A 27430-nucleotide genomic window follows, 5' to 3' on the forward strand; every position below is an offset into this window, starting at 1 on the left:
GTGAGGAGAACTTCCTAGAAGGGGTGATCTCTGAAATGAGGCAGGAGGAGGAAGGAGCCTGCTGCCTCTGCACCCAGGCAAGTTACTTGCCTGAGCCTCAGTTTCAGGCTCTGTAAAAGGGGCCGATAATACTTACTCAGAGGGAAGGGCGAGGAGGCTTAAATGGGATGATGGAGGTAAGAAAACTGACAAATGCCTCATACCTCTTAGGTGTCTTGGAAGTAGCAGCTACTGTGCCAGGCTGGGAAGCTGTGTGGTGAATTGAACTTCTTTTTCAAGGGTCTTTTCCTTGGGTGGTTGACACCTGTTACTTAGTGTAACCGAGTGTCCCGACTTAGGAAAAAGTCCAGCTGTAACCCAGCGTGAAGTGAAGAAGCATTGGAGTCCTTTCTCTCTGTCTCCAGTGGGTAACGGGAAGGCCTTTATCCACGGGAAATGGGGCACAAGACCCCAGAATGAAAATTCTTCCCATGTACCCCACCTCCCCCAGGGCAGATGGGTTTCCTTTGTCCTCGGACATTGCAAAACTAGATTGTGAAGGACTTAAGGGCACTTCCCCAGAGTAAATTTCACTTTCCCTCCACTGGTTCCATCATTGATTTTTAACTGTGTGTTGAGCACCTACAGCATGCGAGATGATGGAGATTCTCTGTGCAGGCGGGGTCCCAGCCCTGGTAAAGCTCATAATGCTTGTGGGGTGGGGGAAGGGATCAACATAAAACAAAATAACAACAGACTGCAGTAAGTACCATAAAGGGAGGGGCACAGGGGTGGCTCAGTCAATTAAGTGTCCACCTTTGGCTCAGATCATGGTCCCGGGGTCCTAGGATAAAGCCCCATGTTGGGCTCCTTGCTCAGTGGAGCATCTGGTTCTTCTTCTCCCTCGGCCTGCTGCTCCCCCTGCTTGTGCACGCTCTTTCTCTCTCTCTCTCTCTCTCTGTCAAATAGGTAAGTGAAATCTTTAAAAAAAAAAAATACCATAAGAGGAAAAATGGAGTGTATAACAGAGAATTTGAGGGGCTACTTAAAGCAGTCGGGACACTGGAGGACGTGGTGATTTAAGCTGGGTTCTGAAGCCGGAACTGGCCACGGGAGGAGTAGAGATGAGGAAAGAATGTTCCAGATAGAGGGGATAGCAGCTGTAAAGATCTTGAGGGAGGGGAGAAACTTGAGAATCTGAGGAACTGAGTGAAGGCCAGAGAAGTTGGGGCCTGAGTGAGTGGGGTGGGGAGCAGCATGAGATGAGGGTCAGGGGTGGGCAGGAGCCATGGGTGGATGGGTAAAGGGACTGTCCTTGCAGAGTTTCAAGCAAGAGAATAGCAAGATCAGAATTTCTTTTTAAAGGTTCGGTCTGGGCGCTGAGAGGGCCAGAGCAGAAGCAGGAGGCCGCCAGGAGCTGTCGCTGTGACCCCAGGCAGCCACCTCACCCCTCTGAGCCAGTTCCTGCACACATGTGTGTGGCCGTGGGAACCAAATATGGGAATGAACAGACGTGCGCTGCAGGAAGCTGCAAATTGTATAAACGCAGGGGATTCCAGATCCCACTGGAAGTGGCGGGTCCTTTGGGAAACTTCTGGATTAGACTTCTCGGAGGTGGGGAGGCAGAGCGCTGGGTACCTGGAGTCCCCACCTGAGCGCCCCACATCTGAGCCGGCCTGCTTTTCCAGCCCGGATCCCAGCTGCTGCGGAGAGGGCACCTGCTTGGCCCCCTTGCCCCTTGAGACTGAAGGTGGAGGGATGGGTCACCTTCCTGGTGTTTGACTAGCCCTGAGCCTCCGGAATCTTCTGAAATGCTCTGCCTTAAAGAGGAAGGCTAAGAGGAAGGGGGAAATGAGACAGGAGACACCTGCTTTTTTTTTTTTTTTAATCCCACCTCCCCCCACCGCAATCTTTCTAGCGCGGACGGGGAGACTTACTTGAGGCACCTAAGGACCCCTGGAGGGGGGAGCGGAGGGGGACCTCTCTCTTGACAGGTGTGGTCCAAGTTAGGGGCAGGAGCCTCATCCCCACCCCCGCTACCTGGCAGCGCCCCCTGATGGGAGACTCGGGCTTCCCGGGAGGAGGGGCTGCCGCGGGGGGCGGGGGGGGGGGGGCTCCACCCTCCCGGTCCCGGGCCTCCCCGCGGCCCATCAGGCCCCGCCCCGGCCCGCCCGTCGCGGTGGCCTTGGTGGCCGGGGCCGGGCGTCGGGGCGCAGCATGCGGAGCGGTGGCCGCCGGCGGGGGCTGGGGCTGGGGCTGCGGCGGGGGCTGGGGCTGGGGCTGGGGCTGGGGCTGCGGCGGGGGCTGGGGCGCCGCGTTGCATAAGGGATGCGGGGAGGGGGCGGAGGGAGGCGGCCCCCCTCCCCCGCGGGCCGGTCCTGGGCCGGTCTCGGTGTCCCGGCCGGGGCGGGGCGCGCGGCGGCGCCGGGGCCGCTTCCCCCTTCTCCCCATTCGCCCGGGAGCCATGGAGGCGCTGAGGGAGTCCGTGCTGCACTTGGCTCTGCAGATGTCGACCTACAAGCGGGCCACGCTGGACGAGGAGGACCTGGTGGACTCGCTGTCGGAGGGCGAGGTGTACCCCAACGGCCTGCAGGTAGGACCCGGCCGGGCATGCGCTGCGGCGCCCCCATCCCCCATCCCTCCCCCCACCCCTCCCCCTCCCTCCCCCCACCCCTCCCCCATCCGGGGAGGGCCCCCCCCCTGCCGCCCCGCTCTGGGCTCCGTGGGGCCCTAGCACCTCCGAGGTGCTGGGCTCCCTCCCCCCGGGGCCCTCCCCAGCCCTGGCTGTCCCCCAGTCCCCTGCCACCTGCTAATGGGACTAGAGCCCCTTGGCAGAGCTGAAGCGCCCTACAGAACCGAACGAACGGGACCGGTTACCTTTCCCATGCAAGGCAGCCCCTGAGTGCTGGGGGACTTGCCCAGGGTCACACAGCCCAATAATGGCAGAGTTTAAAACTGTCCCAGTTCTAGCGTGGAAAACTCTGTGTCCCGGGAAACCTCAGTTCTGGGCAAACCAGGATGGTTGGTTACCCGCTCTGGTGGGCGTGACCCCATTCTTCCCTTTGCCCCCAGTACCTGAATTTCCTGCCATCTTCTGCACCACCCACCCTTTTCCCTGTCCCTCTGCAGCCTATTCATGAAACCCAATTCCTCCCCTCCCCAGAGTCTGTCACCCGGTGGGACTCACACATGCCACCGCCTCCCTACCTTGTGGCAGAGCAGTGAGCACAGCTGCTTCCTGCTCTTCTCTCCCTGCAGGGCTGAGCTGGGACAGTGTTGAATGGGAGCTCAGCCCTGCTGGGGTTTGCACCCAGGCAGGTGGGGGGGAGGGAGTTGGAAGTGTCAGGGGCCCCAGGGGGGCCCTTGAGCTGGCTCCTGAGAAACCAGCACAGAGAGAGGAGCAGGACATCTCAGTCCAGGAGGACTTCTGCCAAGATGACCAAGGGAGGCGTTGGGGAACGGGTTGGGGCCACCCGGTGAACTGACACCACATCACAACTCACCCAGAGGATAAGCTTAGGGCGCGTGGAAACTCAGGCTGCCAGGCCCAACCCTACTCAGGCATACCTCTTAGAAGCTGGAATAATAATACCAGTAAAGGAAAGCAGCACTGATGGAGTCCTTCCTCCGGGCCCAGGGACATCTGAACTCCCGACTCCAAGTGGTCTGCCCACCGGGGTATGGCACCCTTACCCATCTCATCTCCCTTAACTTTCAGGACCACCCCCATGAGCTGTAAGGATTACTGTTCCCATGAGGAAACCGGGGGTCTGAATGGGGATACAACTCGCCTTAGGTCGCAGAGCTAGAAATCTGGGAGTGAGAGATCGACCCAGTCTGTCTAGAACCTCTTCCCTGGGACCCTTCTTGAGAGGCTAAATCCAGCAGGAAATTAGATTTCTGTGGCAGGCACTTTTCCCTTCGCAAATCAAAACAGAATCTAATCAGCAATCTTTTCAGTGTCATCTTGCACAGAAGGTTCTAAATATATCAGCACAAAAGCATTTCAGAATTCACAACAAAATAATAGGCCATGTTGTCATCACCATACCATGACAGTAACCCACATGGGATAGCCTTTTTCATGTCACTAAGTGTGTTCCTCTGCCCTGGGGCTCTCAGCAGAGTGGAAGCAGCCCAGTCTCTGAAGTTGGGGTCCCCGGTGTGAATTCTGACTCTGCTCACGGTCTTGGGTGAGCTGGTTAATCACTAAAAGCACAGTTCTTTCATCTCTAAAATGGGAGTTAGAAAAAGTAAATGTAGTGCCTCTTATGGGGCCTGCTAGGATTATTGTTTTTATGACCCATGAGGAAAGGGCCCCGTGGCTATGTTACAGATGATGAAGCTGAATCTCAGAGAGGTTAGGGATGTTCCGGTGGTCACGGGGCTGTCATGTATTTTGGAGCACAGTGTTGCTGTTTCTACACCAATCTGCCAAACTGGGTACATTGTCCACTTTTTATACAGGCAAAGCCAAAAAGGTTGCCCCAAGGACTTGGGGGCATTTCTCTGGGTACCCAATCTGACTTCCCTTGAGCCTCCGTGACTTCCCCAAAGCAAGTGTGAACTTTGACTCTAGAACTTGTTCACCTTATTAAGAAGCAGAGTTTTCTGTTAATTCTGTTTTAAATCATGGGAGTGTTTTTCCTCCCAGTATAAAAATGTTACATGCTTATTTGTGGGGGAAAAAAAAGAGTCAAGTATAAAAAAAAAGGCTTAAAAGAAACTGTAATCCCACCACTTGGAGATAACTCCTTCTGGTTTTCCACATTTGCACATGTATATTTATAAACATAATTGAGCTCACTCTTAAGTACATGATGTGCTGCGCTTTTTTTCATTTAATGCCACTTCATGAGCATTTTTCTTGTTGTTTAAAAACTCCCAAAACATGCTGCCATTAAAAATTATAATGCCATGGGGTGCCTGGCTGCCTCAGTCAGTAGAGCATGTGACTCCTGATCTGGGGGTCGTGAGTTTGAGCCCCATGTTGGCCATAGAGGTTCCCTAAATAAATGAATGTAAAAAAGTGATAGTGCTTCACAGTACCAGTGTATAAAAATATATGTACTCAGTATGCTAAGGTTGGACAATAGGCCCAGTAACTAAAATTGTAGGTAACCATCGTTTAGCATTTGGATAATTTCCTATAGACTGATGCTAGAAATGCAACTGCTTCTTCAAATTTAAGATTTTTAAAGTGGCCCCTCAATCCCCTCCCCCAGATCTCCCTCTTTTACAGGCAACTATAAAAATAAGCTACTTGATTTTTCATGATTTTGAAGCCCACTGGTTCTGGAACTCCAAAGTTAATCAATCATACCAATACCAGTAAATGAAAACCTCCATCTCTCCACCAAATTTGCCAGCTTCATTATCAAATAATGCTGAGCAGGTACCACATTTAGCTGGAGCCACACTCTACGGGTGCTGCACCTTAAAGGCTTTTTCTTTTCCTTTTTCTCAGATTTAGGCCCAAGTTAATTGTGATCCACTAAAATTAGTCACTACAGACCGACCGCCAGATTTAAAGCCAGATAACCCCAAGGCCTCAGCCTGGCCTCTGATGGCCTGTGAAACCTGAAAGCAGATCACGTAAACAGCTTTTTTTGTTGTTGTTAAATGGGGATAATATTATTAATCAACAATTGTTGCAAAGATTGAAATGAGGCTGTGTAAGTGAAAACATTGTGCATGGTGCACAGAAAATGGATTTCGTTGCTGTTGGGATTATTACTGTGACTCACCAGGCGGGAGGTCTCAGCAATGCCCTAAATATAACCGCTTTGCGCTCCGGAGCCTCTGCTCTGCTCACACCAGCTGCCTGCACCCCCCCCCCCTGCCAACAGCCCCCAGCACATACCATTTCAGTGGCTCAGAGGGAATCAGCTAAGGTGATACCTGCAGCCCAAGCTGGGGAGCAGGTGGCCATGACTGCTACCAAAGCCTTTGAGACTCATCCTGTTGCTTGTAAAAATGAACTTCTTCAAGAGAAGGGAAAGCTGGGATATTTCATCTTAGTGGTGTTTTTTTCTCATCCCCTCCCTCTCTGACACACACAGGGGTGTCCTTCAAGAGTGATTTCAGGGATGTGACCACTTAGTACTTTAAGAAGAGCTCTGTGCTCACCAGGAGGCTGTTTGGGCTACTCCACCTGTTTGAGCCTTATACTCCTGGCTTTTGAATTCTTCTAGAATCTGAGATGGTCAGACCTGGGACCTTATCTAGCTTCCTCATTTTAAAGATAAGAGACTGAGGTCCAGAAGTGGCCCAGCGAGACACATACAGGGGCTTGATAAAGTCAAGGCTGATCTTTGACCTCCTTTTTCCCATGCCATGGGCAGCTGGGTGTTCCTCCTGGGAAACAAAGAGAGCTGGAAAGTACTTCTTCTAAATACTAGACTGGTTCCTGTGTGGATGGAAGGAGTTCCTCTCCCACAGCAGGTACTATTTAATGGCTGTTGTTGGTCATTGGAAGAGAGGCAGACTTGGGGGCCAGGGGACAGGTAGGCCTCAGGGAAGAGGTGGTGAGGACAAGACATTATAGTTTTGCTCAGCTGGGAGTCCACTGTGTAAAATCTTTACTGGGGGCACCTGGTTGGCTCAGACAGTTAAGCATCTGCCTACGGCTCAAGTCATGATGCCAGGGTGCCGGGATTGAGTCCCACATCAGGTTCCCAGCTCAGCGGGGTATCTGCTTCTCCTTCTACCCATCCCCACCAGTTTGTGATATGTCTCTCTTTCTCACACTCTCCCTCTCAAATAAATAAATAAATAATCTTTTTTTTTTTTTTTTCCTGGAAAAAGTGCCCCCAACCTAACCCTTTCATGATGGCAGGGTCCTGCACTAGGCTGAGCTGTCATGGTCTATCTGCTCTGAGAGGCTGACTTGAAGCAGCAGCCTGGTCTCCCTGCCAGCCCTCATGGGGTGGCCAGGCTCTTGGGCTGCAGGGGGTGGGCTCCCTGCCAAACCCTTGGCCAGACTGACTCCTGTTTGCCTCTCTACACAGCCCAGGTCGCTGGGGGACCTGGCAGTGGCTCAACCAGAACCTCTGCCTCTCCTCCCAGCCCCCTGCTTCCTCTGAAAACCAGGCTTTGCCCCACTCCCCAGCAGGCTTATCTCCTGGGCCTCAGGCAGCTGTGTCCCATGTCCCGTCCTTGCCTGCAGAACTCGTTCTTGCTGTAAGCCTAGGTGAGCCAAGCACTCACTTCTGTAACCGAATATTTATCCCTCGTTAGGGCTTTGTTCCCTTGGCTCTGGAAGCCCTGGGAACCCCTAGGCTGGACAGCTCAACTGTTTCTCTGTCTCTGTCTCTGTTTCTCTCTCTTTCTTTGGCTCTATGTCTTGCCTCCTCTGTTCCCTCTCCACCTCCCTCTTTTGAGGGCATCCTTTCCCTTTGGTCTCGTTCTCTCTCTGCCTCACATGACAATAAATGGGATATTAAGCCCACCCATGAGCTGAGCATTTACAGTAATTCTCAGCTCCATCTCCCAAGCGTGAGCTCTGCTCCTTGGCTGATGGCCACTCCCAGTTACCTCTCCCGAGACAGGCAGAGTGGGCTGCCTGCCACTAATCCTCCCACCCTCGGAGCCGCTGTAGACCAGTCTCTGGTGATCAACATGCCCTCGTTTCCAAAAGGAAAGTGAGAAGCCACTTGTGTCCTGCCCTTGCTGTGACCTCATCTTGCTGGATGCTCTGAAGGAGGCAGGGCAGGGACCGTGGGGCTCAGAGAGAAATGCCTGGCGGCCTGGGTCTGTCCACTGCACCAGGAATTGGTTGGCTTCTACCAGAGAGGCTCTGGGGGGCTTCTCCGGCCACAGGGGGATGCCTCTGGATTCCTTTGCCCTCACAGAGGAGGCTTGTCAAAATACCAGCAGGCCCTCAGCCAGTCCCTACGAGCTGAGCAAAGAACATTACAAAGGTTAAAAACCCTTTTTTCAAATTCTGTTTGCCATTTCTTCCAGGAACTGAATTTCTAATTTAATTCGGACTTAATTCTGATTCCCTTTTGCAGTGAACACCATCTGTTTGCTTGACACTAAACAATGAGGCTCAGCTTGACTTTCTGCTCCTCGGGGGCAACACAGCCTTTGGGCCGAGGCTGCGGGTTCTGGAGAGACATGGGTTTTCTCACTGTTCTCCCTCCTCCCCCACTTCCTGTGTTTCTTCTGGAGCTGATACTGGGACCTGCTCTGCAGGACCTCGTGAAGACAGTACCATCATCCAGCAACAAGATGGAGTGAACGCAGCACCACGCACATAGAAGGCACTCGAGTGTTAGCTACCTTTATGCCTCCTCTTCCTGCCCTCTGTTCCTTTCATCTTCTCCCTTCCGCTCCCCTTTCCCCCCCTTTCACCTGATTCCCTGTACCCGGATGGTGCTCCCTCGGCAGATGCAAAAGGTGAGGTGTGCCTGCCTTCCCAGGCCTGACAGCTGTGCTCCCTGGCTTCTGAGAGCCAACACCAGGCGGAGGGTACCCCATAAACCAAGGTCCCTCTCCCTGCCTCTTTACCTGTCACCCCCTGTCCCCCGGCACTGGATCATGATACGGGGACATGAGGGCCCTCGGAGGAGGCAGCTGGTAAGACAGGCCAGGGGCAGGGTGGCAGGAAGAGTGTATTGTCAGTGCCTGTCTCACATCCTCTGGGGCGCCTCTGAATAGCAGTTCCCAAGGGGAATTGTGGGAGAGATGGATGCTGAGGAAGAAGCGCTTTAGAAACCTTCCGGGGCTGGGAACATGCTCGCGCCGCCCCAGGTGGACTCTGCACCAGGCCCTCCCGGCCCAGAGTTTTAACTTCCCAACAGTAGCGTGGGCAGAAGCTTCGTTGCTCACTTTTTGTTTGTTTGTTTGTTTGTTTGTTTGTTTGTTTTTCCTATTTCTCACATTTTTTAAACTGTTCTTCGGAAAGGGGTTTGGGTCAGTGGCAACCTTTCCTCTACCTGACACAGCTGTCCAGGTATCGGAGCCCCCTGGCCCTCCTCGGAAATATGACTAGGCCCCAAGTTCCTTTTGTTGGTTTTAGAACATGATTTTTTTTTTCCACAAAACATTCTCGTGTTCCCCTTTCTCTGGTGCGGCAGTTCCCAGTCATTTCCGGCCCAGAAAGTACGAGGTGAGGACCACGAGGCTGCAGGGTGCCCTTCCCTAAAGGGACCGACCTCAGATCCCCAAGTGCCAGCGTGAGGCTCCCTGAGGGCTGCGACCTGGCTCCCGGGGACAGCCACCCCTCAGCTTTGGGTGGGGGGCACTTGCTGGTCAGAGGCTGAGCTTCCTCATCTCCCCTGGTGGCTCCCCGCTGCCCGACCCCCCAGGTCACCCCGGCTGCACGCCCACACCCCCGCGGGGTCCCTTAGGATCTAGCCTCACCTTACCTCCCCTCCCCTTCCCTTCCCCGTTCACCTGGCCAGCTCCTGCTTACGCCTCGAGACCCAGCGCAGGCCTCCCCAGCTCCAGGAAGCCTTCCCTGACTGCTGGGCTGTGAGCAGCTGAAACCAGGGAGTCAGCCTTCCTCTCAGCATTCCCAACATGACCCTGACATGACTGCGATGTCACTGAGCCGAGCCCCACCTTCAGGGGACCCCTCCTGCCCTGCGGCCCCAGCTTTTGCAGGAAGCACCTCTTGCGATGGAGGCGAGCCCGGAGCTGGCCTCGGGTGTGGAGGCCTGGGCCGAGGGCTCTGAGTGCCGTTGGCCAGTGTGTCCCTCCTCGGCCTGGAGGGCCCTGCCACGCCCTCCACTTCCTCTCATTGTGCCTCCCTTCCTGTTTAGCTAGACTGTTCGGCTGGGGACATTTTTCCTCCCTTTGAGGACCTGCCTGAATGGAGGGCTCGCTCCACTGCATCTCCCCTGGCATCTCCCAGACCCAAGTCTCTGATCCCCTGCTGGGCTCCAGGATCCACAGACTTGGGTTCAAATCTCAGCTCTCCCATTTAGCTGTGTGACAAGGGGCAGGGGCCTCACCCGTGAACTCGTTTCCTTATCTGTAGAGAGAACCAGTAACACAGCCCTCTCAGGACTGGCAGGGGTAATGAGCAAAGGATGTCCGCACGCCTGGGAAGCGTGAGCTGTGGCTGTGTCATCCCGGCCCGCCGGTGTGGGGGCTCCAAGAAGAGCCCAGCTGGACGCTCACTGGATGCCTGCAAGCCCAAACATCCTGTTCTTTTTTGAACTCCTTACTGGAGAAACAGGGAAAAGCTGTTCCTTTTTTTTTCCTTCTACCCATATCGGGTAACACAAAAAACACAAGTCCGGCTGGGTTGAGCTGCTTGAGTCTGGTGTTTAGGAGCTAATCCGAGCTGCTGAGCAGGGTGGCGGTTCCTTTCCTGGATTAGGACCGATCTGTGGGAACCGGACCACCCCTGAGGCAGGAGGGCGGCCCTGATGGCTCCCCGGGGCCTGGGCCTGCCGCGGAGCCCCTTGCTCCTGGGGAAGGGGGGCCCTGGGCTCACGTCATCCCCGCCCCTCCTGCCTCCTTCCCTGCAGGTGAACTTCCGCAGCCCCCGGAGTGGCCAGAGGTGCTGGGCTGCGCGGACGCCGGTGGAGAAGCGGCTGGTGGTGCTGGTGGCACTTCTGGCGGCAGGACTGGTGGCCTGCTTGGCGGCGCTGGGCGTTCAATACCGGACAAGTAGGTGCCTCTGGGTTTCATCGCGGGCTTGACTCACCCCTGCCCTCGGCTCTGTCCACCTGTGCCAGAGGGCTTCCCTGATCAAGCTGGGACTGGCCTCCCGGGCCAAGGAGAGAGCCAGGTCCAGATGGCCCGGTGCTGAGATGGACAGAGCCATAGGAGGACAGCGTGGGTGGTGTAGAGGGTTTGGACATGAGTCCAAACAAACACTGGCCCAGCAATGTATTGTCTGTGTGACCTTGGACAAGTCACTTAATCTCCCAGAGCCTGTGTCTTTTCTACTGTGAATGGGGAAGATGGTGCCCCCTTTGGGGCTGGCTCTGAGGATTAGAGACAATGTCTGTCACATATCTGGTGCCTACCAGGACTTCTTTAATTAGCTCTGGGTGCTGTTACTGTTAGGACGTGAGCTGATGAGACCCACAGTCTGGCACTGTCTGCCATCAATCGTAGCTTCTGTTTACTTCATACTTTCCATGGACCAAATACTACACCTCTTCTTTACAAACATAATCTCATTTCCTCCTCACAGCAACCCTATGAAGTGTGGTTACTTTGGGCCCTATTTTACATCTGAGGAAGCTGAGGCCGGGAGACTAGGTGACTTGCTCAAGGTTACGTGGCTGGTGCACAAGGGAAGGGGCAACTGGATTTCAATGCAGGCTGGCAGGCCCCACCTGCCTTTGTAGTTGTGGTGTACCCCAGTGTGTGTTAGGATCCCTAGAAGAGCTGGCCGCTGTGGGCCGCATCTGTATGCGTTGTAACCACATTTCTGTGCCCTGCCTCGTTGAGCAGTAAGATGGGACCCATCTGGTCCTGCCGCCGGGGGTCTGAGGCTGGCTCTCTGTGTCTGGCTAGAGTATGCAGCCGAGTACCTCGTGTAGAGTTGATGTTCAGTAGGCACTTGTGGAACTGGGAAGGGCAGAGCCAAGCTAAACAAGGATGGGGAGTCCAGCCAATTCCAAGATCTCTCACATTTTTGTGCCCCAACATCTAGCTTTCCAATGGCAGGTGGCCCATCTGGTGGAGCAGCCCTGGGGCCTTTGCTCAGGGTCCAACCCCACTGACCTGGTCACCTGGCCACTCATCCCATCAGAGAGATTATGACCCTTTCCGGGATCTGGGAACATTCACCCCAGGCTGCACTGAGCCTTCCCCATTGTAAAGTTGTGGGCCTGCGGGTAGTCATGCTAGACCAGGAGGGGGAAGGAGTTTGAGGGCCTGGAGAGAGGGCAGGGCCTCACCTCAGTCATCCTTACATCCCCCGTGTCAGGCAGCCCAGCAGCCAGTGTTGCCCTGAGACTGCCACAGGAGATCCCACAAACTAGATGGGAGCTCCTGAGGGCTGGATCCTAGTGCTTGGGCCCACAGGTGGGCCGACAGGGAGGAGTCTTGCTTTGGCCTCTATCTCAGCCCCCTCTGGGGTGCAGGAGGGGTTTCCTCAGCCTAGACTGGGATGAAAGGACCGCTCCCCGCTGGGTGACTCTGGGCCAGGGATCTGCTGAGCCCTGAGCCAACCATGTGTCTTCATTGGCTGCCTAGGCCTGGGAAAGCAGTGGCCACCCCAGAAATTGCCAGTTACCTCATGACTGCCAGCAGTGCTGCCATTGGCCACACCTCTGCAAACATCAGGCTGGTCAAAGCACATTCTCCAATGATTCTGAAAGACCCATCTCAAAGTCATGTCTCAGCCCTTAAACATGTATTTATCTGCTTTCCCACTGCACCCCCTCTCCAGAAACTTGCAGGTGCTTTACAGACAGCGGCAGTAAAACAGATTATCTCAGAAAATATTCTTAAGTGTCTTACTCAGTGTTGAGGCCCAGTACTGTCCAGACAAGTGTCTGAACTAGATCTGGGGCTGTTCCTTCCTCTTGGCTAGCCATGCACATCCTTAAGGGAAGAAATACTTTCTGCCTCTGCAGGTGGTGACCAAGTGCTGGACGAGGCTCATTTCATTCACTCACTCATTTGTTCTGCAAACACATATTGGACAGCTGCTAGGTGCCAAGGACAGTGCTGGGCAGAGGAAATGGAAATGCAAGTAAGGTGCTGGTCCGGCCCTGGAGCTCCCGTTCCAGCCTGGAGGCAGACAGGGAGCCAGCCATGACACAGCCCGGTCTGTCCTCATAGAGCACATATCCAGGCAGCTAGCACGGAGCCCAGCGAGGAACGAGGGTCTGGGGAGGTTTCCCCAAGGAGTCTGAGCCTGGGCTGAGTTTTGAAACCACTGACCTTGATGTTAGATGAGGAGCGCCTGGAAACAATTAATTGATCAAATATGTGTTAAGCCCTTGCTGGGTGGGAATAGCTGGTAAAGGATCTACAAACCACTAAGCAGTTAAACAACCAGTTATTATTGAAGCACCACCTCCGGGCCTTGCCTAGCGAAGTGGAGGCTTTGTGTCTCAGCCAGACAGAGAGCCAGCCTCAGACCCCTGGGGACAGGACCGGATGGGCCCCATCCTACGGCTCAGTGAGGCAGGACACAGAAATGTGCTTACGGGGGATCCCTGGGTGGCGCAGCGGTTTGGCGCCTGCCTTTGGCCCAGGGCGCGATCCTGGAGACCCGGGATCGAATCCCACGTCGGGCTCCCAGTGCATGGAGCCTGCTTCTCCCTCCGCCTGTGTCTCTGCCTCTCTCTCTCTCTCTCTCTCTCTCTCTCTCTCTCTCTCTCTGTGACTATCATAAATAAATTAAAAAATTAAAAAAAAAAAAAAAGAAATGTGCTTACGGCGTGTACAGATGAGGCCCACGGAGGGGAGCTGGGCGGACCTCTAAGAGAACCGCTTAGTAGGCCTCCATCAGGCCCTCAGCAGAACTCCTGGAAACTGGCTTCTTGTTCTGTTTTTAAACCCAAGTCCCCTTTTGATAACCTCAAAAATCATACAACCAGAATCCCTCCCTCTCTCCCCCTCTCACACACACACGCACACACCGGCACACCGCTACTGACATGTCTTGTTCCCTGAGGATCACCCTCTTGCAGTCTTTCTTTGGGGCATTCCCAGCAGCCAAGGTTTTGTCAAGCCCAATTTCCTGCAGTTTGTTGTGTAAAAACAATAGGTATTCTTTTCCCTTCCCAAATATGAAGTTCTATCATAATAGTGAATAGACTTTTTTAAAGGGCACAGAAATTCTCTCCCCCCACCCAAGCCACACACACACACACACACACACACACACACACACACACACCTGCCGCCATAGATTCCAGTACATTCCACAGGTGAGGAGTGGGCCGTGCAGCTCGGCTTGAGACGATCTCCTCTAGAGAGCTTCAGGGGCACCATATCCCTGCTAGTGCTTTTCTCTCTTTCATGCCTGCCAGCTCAGTATTTGTGATTGTTGTAAAGTCCGCTCCAAACAAGCGATCCCCTCAGAAAAAAGTTACCTTGATTTTTGTGGCGCCACGTGGCTCCTCTGAGCCTTTCGTCAGCGTGCCAGACTTTGTGCCTGTCATCAGATGTTAAAAAGCCCACAGGCCACCCCAGCCCCGCTGTGCTGTGTTAACCGTGCATCCTTTCCTGCTTTCTGAAGGTTGGCCTGGGGACGTCAGGCCCAGGCATGAGGGCATCCATCATCACTGTGAAATTAGGCCCACCATGCTTCCTCGCCTCTAGATTGAGAAGCCCAGGCTTGAGGTCAGCTGCCCAAGGCCCACAGCCAGAATCAGAAAGCTGGGATTTGAACCCGGGTCTAAGAGCCTCTGGCCCCTGCCCTGCCACACTCCTCTCTGTGCAGTAGGGATGCTGAACCTGCCAGAAGGGCCACACCCGCCCCCGATGTGTCCAACAAAGACTCAGTGAGAATAAATAGAGGGAACCCGGCCTTAGAGTTGCCGTAGCAGGCCAGAGCTGGCTCAGCTTCCCTCACGGCCATGTGGCTGAGCCCCGTTCATGCACACAGAGCCTCAGTCTCCCCACCTTTAACTAGGGCATCACACCTGTCTCTGATGTCTGCAGTGAGGCCTGAATGAGATCACAAATGTGTATCTGGTAGCCAGCATAGCCTGTGTCAGCTCAGGATCCGGCTGGGCCTGCGTCCTTAGTCACAAAGGCTGGATCTCCTGTCACCTTGGGCTGGGCCACTGCCAAGGCCACCCAGTTTGGTTTCTTTGCTGGAGCCCACTGACCAACACTGAGGCAGGGGTTGGCCCCTCTTGCCACTGGTGTTTAAGGAGCCCTCCCCCGCTCTGCCCTAGATCCTATGAGAACTGGCTCAGAGGAAGCAGATTCGTGGGGGACACTTGTAGTATGTGGCAGCCCTCCCCACTGTCCACCTGCACTGACTACCATCCCTCCTTAGGGAGGCGCCTGAGAGGCGCCTGACAGATGGGGCTGCACCTGGCATCACTGGGATTACGCCCCTCCAGGCCGTGGGAGACAGAGTGGAGGAAGGATGGGGCTCCTACCCTACTGGCCATTGAACAAGCTACTTAGCTTCTCTGTGCCTCAGTTTCCTCGTATATAAAAACAGCCTTGAGCAAAATGGCCACTTTGGTTTGTTTTGTCTTCATTTCTTTCAGAGTCAGTGAGATAACTCTCCTGCCTTATTCTCAGCAGAAATGATTTTTCAATCTCTTCTGTACCTAATAGGCTGTCCTTTGCCCTAAGTCCTGGCACCAAATTGTCTGCATCACCCATTTGTCGTGGACTAAATATACTCAGTTTATGTTTGTAGAATGATCACCATTTCTCCTCCTCTTTTTTAACTTTTTTAAAATAAAATATCTGTATCCCCAGTGAAATTACTAGTTCTTGAAGGAAAGGATTATGACTTTTATATTACTCACCCCCCATATACACACACAATCAGCACTCAGCGAAGAACCTAGAAGATAGTAATTATTTTGTTGAATGAATGAAAGCATGAACAAATGAATCAATTTGTTGAGCATCAGGGAATTAAAAAAAATCAATGAATATTTGTGAGTATTAATGTTCAGAGAAACACCTTGGTTCTAGGTGCTTTTCAAGCCACAGAAAGCATTTTAGGCAGCTAAACAGAAGTCTTATTTTACAAGCCAAGAAATTATAAATCTACTGAAATCATTTCTCCGTAGAAGTCTTGCCACCATCCAGTTCTGTGTGGTCAGGGCTGGGGTGGGGGCATGGCACCCCAGGCCACCTGCGCTATATTCCCACAGCCTTCTTCTCCCTGCCCATCACTGGCCTTTTGTCCTTGACCCCTGCCAGGAACCCCCCCAGTGTGCCTAAGTGAGGCCTGCGTCTCAGTGACCAGCTCCATCTTGAGTTCCATGGACCCCACGGTGGACCCCTGCCAGGACTTCTTCACCTATGCCTGTGGAGGCTGGATCAAAGCCAACCCCGTACCTGATGGCCACTCACGCTGGGGGACTTTCAGCAACCTCTGGGAGCACAACCAGGCCATCATCAAGCACCTCCTTGGTAAGTACCCAGCAGGGAGACCAGCAAATGGGCTGCAGAGGAGAGCGGCCAGCTGGACTTACCTGGCCAGGCCTGGTTAAAGGAAGAACTTGATGCAATGGGCAGACCAGAGGCTTTGGAGTAAGTGAAGCCCAGTTAGAATGGCTGCTCCGTCAGCTGTTGTGTGGCCCTGAGTAAGTCACTTGTATCTGAGCCTCAGTTTCTTTATCTATAAAAATGAGACTAGGGCAGCCCCAGTGGCGCAGCGGTTTGGCGCCGCCTGCAGCCTGGGGTGTGATCCTGGAGACCCAGGATCGAGTCCCACATCCGGCTCCCTGCATGGAGCCTGCTTCTCCCTCTCCTTCTGCCTGTGTCTCTGCCTCTCTCTGTGTGTCTATGAATAAATAAATAAAATCTTTTTTAAAAAATGAGACTAATACACGGGGAGGAAGGAACAGCACAGGGAGTATAGTTAGTGGTGTTGTAATAGTGTTGGGTGGTGACAGGTGGTAGCCACACTTGTGGTGAGCATAGCACAGTGTATAGATCTGTCAAATCACAGTGTTATACGCTTGAAGCTGATATGACATGGTGCGTCAACTATATGTCAATTAAACATTTTTTTAAAACGGGACTAGTAATACCCAAACCTCAGAGTTTTGAGAACTATAGAGCACATGTGTAAAGGGTTCTCATGGTACATGTGGCATGTGGTAGGTACACAAGAACTGGTAGCAGTGGTCCTTTTGTGGCTTCAAGCTGTGGCTTTGTTTTGACTGGCATTGGCGATGAGCTTTGAAAGCTGTGAGCCCGGGCACTTGAGTGGCTCAGTTGGTTAAGCATTTGCCTTCCATTCAGGTGGTGATCCTAGGATCCCAGGATCCTGAGATCAAGCCCAACATTGGGCTCCCTGCTCAGCGGGGAGCCTGCTTTTCTCTCTCCCTCTGCTGCTCCCCCTGCTTCTGCGCTCTCTGTCTCTCTCTCTCTCTCCCTCTCTGTCAAATAAATAAATAAAATCTTTTAAAAAAAGAAAGTTGTGAGCCAAGGGAATCAAGGCTGAGCACACTTGATCAGATTTTAAGGTTGAGAGTGGATGAAGTTAACACAACAGTTTATGTGAGAGTTGTCCATTACAGGCAGGAACATCACTTGGCTCGTGGCCTCACAGTGATTAGACTTGCATCATAAGCCATCAAACTAAAGTTCTCCTCTTTGCATCTGGTTAGGCCTTCGGCACCTCTATTTGACCTTGGTGTTGGTGGTTTCATCCTTAGATTAGAGCCCCATGTCTGTCTTATTTGCAGGGTTACCCCCACTTAATGTTTGTTGAACTAACACCTGCCCATTGGGGTCGTGTGTCACAGAATTCACAACACTGCCTCCTACTAGCAACCCCCAGCAGCCCCCAGGAGCCTCCTCTGAAGCTCCCAGCAGCCCGTCCGTGGGCTTGTCTCCCTGAGGATCAGAGCCACATGGTACACGGAGGCTGAAGGAACTCTGTAAGTCCACAACAGCAGAGCCCCTGCCTGCATTATGCTATCCAGGTGCCTTTGAAAGGGGACACAGCCTTTCATTTCAGAACAAGAAGCTTAACAGGCAGATATGTCTGTGGCAGCCAGACTAGAACTCAGGGATGTCCCTCCTCTATCACCTAAAGGGACCAACAACTAAAGCAGGAGGGTAGTCCAAGTAGGATAACAAGGTGGGCTAGAGCCTCTCCTTCGGTCACCCGGACCTGGGTTCAAACCCTGCCTTTGCCACTTCCTGGGTGGTCTCGGGTCAATGACATGACCCCTCAGGATGTCTTCTCTCATCAGTAGAATGGGAACTGGGCCTCCTTCAGGTGATGAAAATAAAATGGGAAAAAGTAAAAAGTATTTAAGGTGTGTTGACAAGCTGTGTGACCTCATGCCTGGTGTACGCTGCTGGCTGCTATGTACACAAGTGTTATAGCTATTATTCCCCCTTGACCTTTGCACAGCACTTCACAGTTTACAGAGCTCTTTTGGTAGATGTCATCCTATTTGATCCTGTAGGGTAGGCGAAAGGAAGGTATTACTCATCCCATTTGAGAGATGAGAAAACTGAGGTCCAAAGCTATCCTCAAGGCAGGCTAGTAGGTGGCACAGCTGAGACCTACTTGACTTTGGGCCCTGTGTCCTTTCCTCTGTCTCAAGCACCTCCTTCAGACAGAAGGGGCAAGTATGGCTCCCCTCCCATCCTGCTGGCAGCATGGAGCTTTGGGGATCTGAAGGAAAGAGGGGAAGAAACTGATGTTTGTTGAGTGTCTGCTACTTGCCATGCTGTGTACCAGGCTCTTTATATCCGCTGCCTTCTTCATCCTCACACCCTCCCGGGGACTTAGGAACCATTGGTCCCATGTTGTAGATAAGGAAACAGGCTCAGAGAAGTTAAGTGACTTTGTTGAGGGTACACTACCAGTCCTAAATGGAGAGGGGCCCCAGCCCTGGGGAGCAGTTAGCATGCAGACAGGCCCTCAAACTTTCCAGTTAGGCCCAGGCCTGACCCTTGTGTGTGATGCCTGCAGGTCCTGCTCCTGCCAGCCCTTATCAGAAGGACCTTGGGTCTTTGCCAGGACTGAGTCCATCCCGTGGCCCTCCCTCCAGCTGGCAGGGCCCAGGAGGAGTGGGCTCCAGTCCTGAGCTCTGGCCTTCCATCCATCCTGTCCCTGAGAGTCAGGGTGTAGGTGGGGAGCTGTCCTGAGCTGGGCACAGAACAGCCAGAACCATGCGTTCAAGCCCTTGCCCCTGGGACCAGGGTCTTGTGGGATCAGGAGGCCAGACTGCAGGGTATTGAAGTCAGGCAGCCCTGACATGCTAGCTTATCACTCATGTAGCCTTGGACAAGTGACCTGGCTCCTCTCCAGCTTAATTTCATTATCTATAAAATGGGGCCTAATAGTACCATCTAATGCAAGGTTGCCACGAGTGCTGATTTGTATGTGCTAGGTCAGCAGGCTTAGCACAGAGCCTGGCACCTAGTACGTGCTCAGCAAAGCAGAGCCACCCTTCTCGTTGTACTGAATGAGCTCCGGCCCAGACCTCTCTCTGATAAGCTGTGTGACCCCAGAGAGGCTACCCAGGCTACTTGGCTCTTCGTCTGTAAGATGGGAATTAAGAGCATTGATGTGGATGACCTCAGGCTTAGTGGGGTGGTTGAAGAAAACCCACGTATTGCTAATCTTACTTCTCACAGAGGTGTTGATGTGGACCTAGTAACCAGGCAAGGAGGTGCAGGGCATATCCACGACCATACTAGGCTCTTGTATTATTTTATTTAAGCCATGGATGTATATCCCCATTGTATAGATGAGATTCACAAATATCTAGGCAGTGATGGGATTTAGCTAAATTTAGCCCCAAAGCTGTGGAACCTCAAACCTGCCCTTTTTTTCTACCGACTCCCCTGAGTCACATTCACCATGCAGAGGCCACAGGGTGGCCCAGAAGCACGATTCACCAACCTCCTTCCCCAGTAGCTGCTTGATGAAGCTCTCCTTTCTAGATGGGATATGGCTGGGGCCTGATGAACATAGTAGGTGAGGTCAGCCCCAGGTCATACTGACCAGGAGCTTCCCCAGAAGGCATATCCTGGAGTCCCCTCCGCACCACACTCGCTTCTGGGAACTAGTCTGGAAATGGCCCCTCACCTGTGGGCCTTGATACCTGGGACTTTGACACCTGGAAACCCTTGAAGGGGCAGGAGGCAGGTGAGTGGGTGATTAAAAAATGCAGGAACACAGGCCAGTGCATTCCTGGGCTCAAGGCCAGGCCGGTCTCGGCTTCGCCAAGACAAGGGGTCAGCCAGCAGGTCTTGGGAGGGAGCTGGAACTGGTGAGGGTTCTAGTGTGCAGGGGGGTGCCAGGCTGTCCAGGCTGGCCTGGGGTGGGCTTCTCCGGAAGGAGAAGGAATGTTCCAAGTGCTGATGAGGACCGTGTCAGCTGGGCAGGTGGAACAGCTGTTACCATCCGCTGGCCGCGTGACCTTGGACGAGCCAGTCCTTTCTCTGAACAGTGAATTCACAGGGTCCCCTCAGAGGAAATCCGGGTGGATCAGAAGCTGGTGGATTGAACTCTGCGGTGCCACTGGGCACATCCTTGCAGCCCACTGGCTGGGAGGCATGGCCTCAGCTGTGTGAGACAGAGAGATACGTCACCCAGTAGACACTCTGCTACCCACCGGGGTTGCCAGCTTGGGCTGTCCTCGTGGGCTTTGGGGAGACAAGAGCGTGGCCTCACTTTGTTCAGGGCAAGGATGCCCCTGGATCTCTCACCCCTAGGCTGGGCCTTCCCTCAGGCTTTCCAGCTCTTGCCCTTAGCACAGACTGTTCTGCCCTCTACACTACCTGCCTCACCTCTTCCAGTCCTGTGGGGTGGACTTCCTTTTCTCAAACCTGCTTCCTCCACGATGCCCTCTGGGGCTACCAAAGGACTGCCCTGGGCTTGAGCTACAATTATGTTTATGTGCCTGTCATATATACTATGTTTTCTATTACAAGATTAATGCATGCAAAATTAATGCCTGGTTTTTTTTTTTTTTTAATTTTTTTTTTTTTTTAAATTTTTCATGATAGTCACAGAGAGAGAGAGAGAGAGGCAGAGACACAGGCGGAGGGAGAAGCAGGCTCCATGCACCGGGAGCCCGATGTGGGATTCGATCCCGGGTCTCCAGGATCGCGCCCTGGGCCAAAGGCAGGCGCCAAACTGCTGCGCCACCCAGGGATCCCTAATGCCTGGTTTTTATAACCATTTGAACATCACGGATTCCATAAGGAATTCATGGTCTCCTTTCCTTTTACCCCAGCGCCAGTCTGCCTGAGAAATGGAGACTGAATCATTCCATCAACATTACATTTGTCCATGTCAGTGATTTGGCAGTTAATCATGTCGCCCTGTGACATCGCTCGTACTTTTATTTTGATTTGTTTTTCCAGTAGTTGCTGTCTAGCTTCGTTTCATCTCCCCGTGCACGTGGGAAACCCTTTGGACAGGATCTGTGTCTGACCTGCTTCCCGTTCGGTGCCGTGTTGGCACTAATGTGCCCATCTTTCACGTTGGGGGAAAGGGAGTGGGCATCCAGGGCTTCTCTGGGGTGGCGGGACCTCTCATTTTCTGAGCCAACCTGCCAGAAAGGAAAGGAGCACAGAGAACGTTCAGGCCCCTGTCCTGGCCTCAGCTGCTCACGAGTGTGACCTTGGATGCGTGTCACTCAACCTCTTGCCTGTAATTTGGGCATGATAGCCCTAGTAGCACTCCCTGGTGGAAACTGTAAGGACAAGATGCACACAGAGCCACACCCACACACAGAGGAAGCAGTTCGTTTTCTCGAGGAGGTCTAAGAATGCTGGGGTTCAAATTCCAGCACGTGGCGTAGTAGCTTTGCCTCCCTAGATAAGTTCCTCTTCTCACCGGGCCTCGTTTTCTTTCCCTGTGAAATGGGGTGATAGTATCACCTCGGGGTGTTGGTGTGGCAACGAGAAGAGCTCAGCCAGGGCTGGGCCTGCAGTAGGCACCCGTCGTGGTGATGGTCCTCATCATTATTTTTGTTCTACAGAAAAAGATGCCTTGTGTATCAGCAATCCCACTTGCCCTCACAGGATGGGGCTTCTGAGGCCTGTGACTGCCTGAACCCAGTCTATGGTGTTCTCTAAAATGAGTGCTAGTCTTGCCCTGAGGTGGAGTCCTCCATGCTCTTGGCCAGATGTGCTGCCGCAGCACAGGGAGCACAGGATTCCCAGGAACCCCCATCCCCGCAGCCCCCCCAGCTGCTGGGGATTTCATTTCCTCCCAGGGAGTGGTGTGCAAGAGGGTGTTCCAATGAAAACTCCCAGAGGAAGAAGGGGCCGATTAGATGGTATGCTGTCTTTCCTCTTTGGGACTTTGGGGAAGTGACTGAGGAAGTTTCTGGAACTCGGGGTCCCTCGAAGGAAGTACCCAGCAATCAGGAGCCCTGCTATCTGGCCCTGGGCTGCCAGATTATTTTCATACCCTGGAGGCACCATACTCAAAACTCAGCCCCTGGCTCAGTCCTGGATGCTGCGCTGCTGATGGCACCTAGCCTGCTCCCGTGGAACCTTCTTCTGGGAAGTAAGCGCAAGCAGGGGAGTCTCTAAGGAGACCAGGGATTTCCTTACGAGAAAAAAACTGTATGTGGCTGATTTCACTTTGAAACCGAGCCTCCTCCCTCAGGCTGATGTGATTGGTATCTTTCTTCCAGGGAGGTCCCAGAACATTCCGTCATTCATTCCTTCGTTCAACAATTATGTATTATTGTACACTAGCTGTGTGCCAGACATCACTCGGTGCTGGGGTTGCGTGAGGAATAAGACAGCTTTTCTCTGCGGAGCTTACATTCCAGCAGGGGAGACAGACAGTAAACACCCCCTACCCACCAACTATGGCAACCACTAATCTGTTCTCTATAAGCTTGGTTTTTGTTATATATATATATATTTTTTTTAATTCCACAAGTAAGAGAGATCATACAGTATTTGTCTTTGTCTTTCCCTAACTTTACTTAGCGATATATCCTCAGTGTTCTTCCATTTTGTCACAAATGGCAAGATATCATTCTTTTTTATGGACAAATAATGTTCCTCTGTGTGTGTGTGTGTGTGTGTGTGTGTGTGTGCGCACGCATGCGTGCATGTGTGTGTGTGTGTACACAGGCCACATTTTCTTTATCCATTCATCCGCCAGTGGGCACTTAGGTGGTTTCAGTATCTTGGCTATTGTAAATACTGCTGCAGCAAACACGAGGGTGCAGAGAGGTTTTCTTTTTCTTTTTTTTTTTTTTTAATTTTTTATTTATTTTTGATAGTCACAGAGAGAGAGAGAGGCAGAGACATAGGCAGAGGGAGAAGCAGGCTCCATGCACCGGGAGCCCGACGTGGGATTCGATCCCGGGTCTCCAGGATCGCGCCCTGGGCCAAAGGCAGGCGCTAAACCGCTGCGCCACCCAGGGATCCCAGCAGAGAGGTTTTCGAGTTAGTGTTTTTGTTTTCTTTGGGTAAATACCCAGAAGTGGAATTACAGGATCATAGGATAGTTCTATTTTTAATTTTTTGAGGAGCCTGCATACTGTTTTCCATAGTGGCTGCTCAATTTACCTTCCCACCAACACTGCACAAGGGTGTCTTTTTCTCTGCATCCTCGCCAACATTTGTTTCTTGTCTTTTTGATAGGAGCCACTCTAACAGGTGTGAGGTGATATCCCACTGTGGTTGTGGTTTGCACTTCCTGATGACTAATGATACAGAGCATCTTTTCTTTTCTTTTCTTTTTAAAGACTTTATTTATTCATGAGAGAGACAGAGAGAGAGAGAGAGGCAGAGACCTAGGCAGAGGGAGAAGCAGGCTCCATGCAGGGATCCCGAAGGCAGGTGTTCAACCGCTGAGCCACCCAGACGTCCCCAGAGCATCTTTTCATGTACCTGTTGGCCATCTATATGTCTTCTTTGGAAAAATGTCTATTCAGATCGTCTGCCCAGCTTCTAGTTAGATTTTTTTTTTTTTTTTTTTTTTTGGCTGTTGAGCCAGATGAGTTCTTTATATATTTTGGATACTAGCACCTTATCAGACATATGATTTGTAAATATTTTCTCCTACTCAGTAGGTTGTCTTTTCATTCTGTTGGTGGTTTCCTTTGTTGTGCAGAGGCTTTTTAGTTTGATATAGTCCCACTTGTTTATTTTTGCTTCTCTTGTTTTTGCTTTTGGTGTCAGATTCAAAAAGTCATCCATAAGACTTATGTCAAGGAGCTCACCATCTACGTTTTCTTCTAGGAGTTTTATGGTTTGAGGTTTGATGCTCGAGTCTTTAATCCAGTTTGGGTTCATTTTTGTGCATGGCATGAAACAGCGGTCCAGTTTCATTCTTTTGTGTGTGGCTGTCGAGTTTTCCCAACACTGCTTATTGAAGGGACTATGCTTTCCCCAGCATATATTCTTGGCTCCTGTGTCATAAATTAATTGACAATGCATGCATGAATTAATTTCTTTCTATCCTATTCCATTGATCTCTGTGTCTCTTCTTATGCCAATACCATCATGTCTTAGTTACCAAGCTTGTAATATAGCTTGAAGTCAGGGAGTGTGATGCCTCCAGCTTTGTTCTTCTTTCTTAAGATTGTTATGCCTAGGGGCACCTGGGTGGCTCAGTTGGCTAAGTGTGTTATGGTTATGATCTTAGAGTCCTGGGATCAAGCCCCAGTTTGAGCCCTGAGTTTGGTTCTACACCCAGTGGAGAGTCTGCTTGTCTCTCTCCCCTTCTCCCAGCTCATGCTCTCTCTCTGTCTCTGTCTCTGTCTCTGTCTCTCTCTCAAATAAGTAAATAAAATCTTTTAAAAAAAGATTGCTGTGGCTATTCAGGGTCTCTTATGGTTTCACACAGATTTTAGTATTGTTTATTCTAATTGTAAAAAATGCCATTGGAATTTTGGTAAGGATTGCAGTGAATTTGTCCATTGCTCAGGTAATATGGACATTTTAACTGCATTAGTTCTGACAATCTGTGAGCACAGAATATGTTTCCATTTATGTGTCTTCTCCAGTTTCTTTCACTAATCTCTTGTTGTTTTCAATATAGAGGTCTTTCACCTCCTTGGTTAAATTTATTCCTAGGTAGGGGTGCCTGAGTGGCTCAGTCGGTTACGTGTCTGCTTTTCGCTCAGGTCATAATCCCAGCCAGGGTCCTGGGATCAAACCCTGCCTCAAGCTCCCTGCTCAGCAGGAAGCCTGCTTTTCCTTCTTCCTCTGCCTACCACTCCCCCTGCTTGTGCTTTCTCTCTCTCTCCAATAAATAAATAAAATCTTTTTTTTAATTTTTTAAAAATTTTTTTTAAGATTTCATTTATTTATTCATGAGAGACACAGAGAGAGAGAGGCAGAGACACAGGCAGAGGGAGAAGCAGGCTCCACCCAGGGAGCCCGACGCGGGACTTGATCCCAGGTCCCCAGGATCACACCCCGGGCTGTAGGCAGCACTAAACCACTGCGCCACTGGGGCTGCCCTAAATAAAATCTTTTTAAAAAATTTATTCCTAGGTATTTTATTCTTTTTGATGTAATTGTAAATGGATTTGTTTTCTCAATTTCTCTTTTTGATAATTCGTGATTAGTATATAGAAACACAACAGATTTTTGCGTATTGGTTTTGTGTCTTGCAACTTTACTGGATTTGTTTATTAGTTCTGACAGGTTTTTGGTGTAGTCATTAGGGTTTTCTGTGTATTATATCACAAATAGTGACAGTCTTACTTCTTTTCCAATTTGGATGCCTTTTATTTCTTTTTCTTAACAATTGCTCTATGATCTCTATGATTCTTAATGCTATGTTGAATAAAAGTGGCAAAAGTGGGCATCCTAGTCTTTTCCTGATCTTAGAGGTAAAGCTTTCACCATTGAGTATGATGTTAGCCATGGGCTTGTCCTGTATGGCCTTTAATATATGGAGGCACATTCCCTATATACCTACTTTGTTGAGAGTTTTTATCATAAATGGATGTTGAATTTTGTCAGATGCTTTTTCTGCATATGTTGAGATGATCATATGATTTTTATTCTTCATTTTGTTAATGTGGTACGTTACATTGACTGATTTGTGGACATTGAACCATCCCTGCGTCCCTGGAATAAATCCCACCTGATCGTGGTGTATGATCCTTTTAACGATTTGTTGAATTCTGTTTGCTAATATTTTTTTGAGGATTTTTCCTTCTATGTTCATCAGGGATATTGCCTTATAATTTTCTTTTCTTCCAGCATCTTTGATTTTGGTATCAGGGTAATGCTGGCCTTGCAAAATAAGTTTGGAAGAATTCCCTCCTCTTCTGTCTTTTGGAAGAATTTGAGAAAGATGGGCATTAATTCTCTGTTGAATGTTTGGTAGAACTCACCAGTGAAGTTGTCTGGTCCTAGACTTTTGTTTGTTGAGAAGTTTTTGATTGCTATTCAATCTCCTTACTAGTAATTGGTCTATTCAGATTTTCTACTTCATCATGATTCAGTCTTGGTAGGTTGTATATTTCTGGGAATTTATCCATTTCTTCTGTGTTGTTCAAGAAGAATATAAAAGATAATGCTTACCTGTTTATTTATGTACTGTATGTACACATGAAAGGGTGAGATGTTTCTGCTACCTAATAGCTAATTCTCTCCCCCTTTGGGGTCAACATTGCCCCTCTTGAGAATGCATGATATAGGGTCTTATCAGTAATTTTAAGGAATTCGTGTACTCCAGAGCATATTAGTTAGTTTGGTTTTTTAAAATGATTTATTCATTTATTTCGTGGGGGAGAGGCAGAGGAAGAGAGAGTCCCAAACAGACTCTGTGCTGAGTACAGAGCCTGATGCAGGGCTTGATCCCACACTCCTGAGACCATGACCTGAGCCGAAATCAAGAGTTGGACACCCAACTGACTGAGTCACCCAGGTGCCCCTCCAGAGCATATTTGAACTCAAAGTAGTTCAAGACACTAGCTCTATAAACTCCACACCCAGGGTTCCACTAGTGTCTAATAGATGTCTTCAACTAAAAATGTCGAAAACTGAACTGCTTATCCCATTCCCCATCCCTTGTCTTCGGCATTTCAGATAGCAGTGACCCCTTGCTCTGGTCAAGGAAACTCGGCAGCATCTAGGCCTGTCTTTCTCTCACAGCGCAACTGCTTCTCACCCCCTCTCTGCTGTCACCCTGCCCGAGCCTACATCATTGCTCACCTCACCTGTCACAGTGGCCTCCCGCCTGGCCGTCCTGCTTCAGCTCTTGTACCCCCAGTGCCTGCCAGGTCGTAGGTGCCTTATGGGAGAGGATGAAGGAGAGGAGGTGGGATAATGTGCTGGGGGTTGTCCCAGTGGGCCCCATGAACCAGAGAGAGGCGGGGGGAGAAGTGGAGGAGCTTGAGTCCCAGAGTTCCTGCCCCAGCCAGTGTCAGTGTGGGAATACAGGGGGTGTGAACGCCAGTTCCTGGGGAAGCCCACATTCTTGCGCCTTCCTGCCCCACCTGCCTCATTTCCTCCCCGTGTAAATTTCTGTCAGGCTCTGACCTCAGCACCTCTCAATGCCCAGAAATGGCCCCTTTCTCATCAGAAGTGACACTGGGCTCCGTTCTTCTGAGGGCCGCTGTGTGCTTTCCGGGTACAGACCAAGAAGCAGGGACAGCTGGGACATGACCTAGCGGGTGAAGCGGCCCAAGCACAGCCCCGACGTCCACTCCACCACGGCAAGCTCAGCTTTCAGCCCAGAGGTCAGGCAAGGGTTCCCTGGGGCCTCCCCATGCCATCCTTTCTCAGGGCCTCCTGGACTTTGTCCGCAGCATCAGATGCTCCCTGCGTCAGATGCTTTGTGACCACCTTACGGCTGTCTGTGTCGCCCACCAGGCTCCAGGCCTGACGTGGGCAGCCCGTGTCCACGCGG

The 27430-nt window shown here is 51.5% G+C and overlaps 1 protein-coding gene across 3 annotated transcripts in view; it reads left to right on the forward strand.

Moving 5' to 3' along the window:
* Positions 1–27430, forward strand: part of ECE1 (endothelin converting enzyme 1) — a 115883-nt gene that overhangs the window by 53231 nt on the left and 35222 nt on the right. The window contains exons 1-4 of one of the 3 annotated variants that reach the window (XM_041765411.1): positions 1468–1593; positions 2486–2572; positions 10464–10605; positions 15805–16017. In XM_041765411.1, coding sequence (XP_041621345.1) covers positions 1477–1593; positions 2486–2572; positions 10464–10605; positions 15805–16017 — 559 coding nt within the window. In that variant the 5' untranslated portion in view covers positions 1468–1476. Of the gene's footprint in view, positions 1–1467; positions 1594–2231; positions 2573–10463; positions 10606–15804; positions 16018–27430 lie in introns of those variants that run through there. The other 2 variants (XM_041765413.1, XM_041765412.1) reach the window with 2 other exon arrangements.

Source organism: Vulpes lagopus, chromosome 8, assembly GCF_018345385.1.
Source record: "Vulpes lagopus strain Blue_001 chromosome 8, ASM1834538v1, whole genome shotgun sequence".
Taxonomy (NCBI): Eukaryota; Metazoa; Chordata; class Mammalia; order Carnivora; family Canidae; genus Vulpes; species Vulpes lagopus.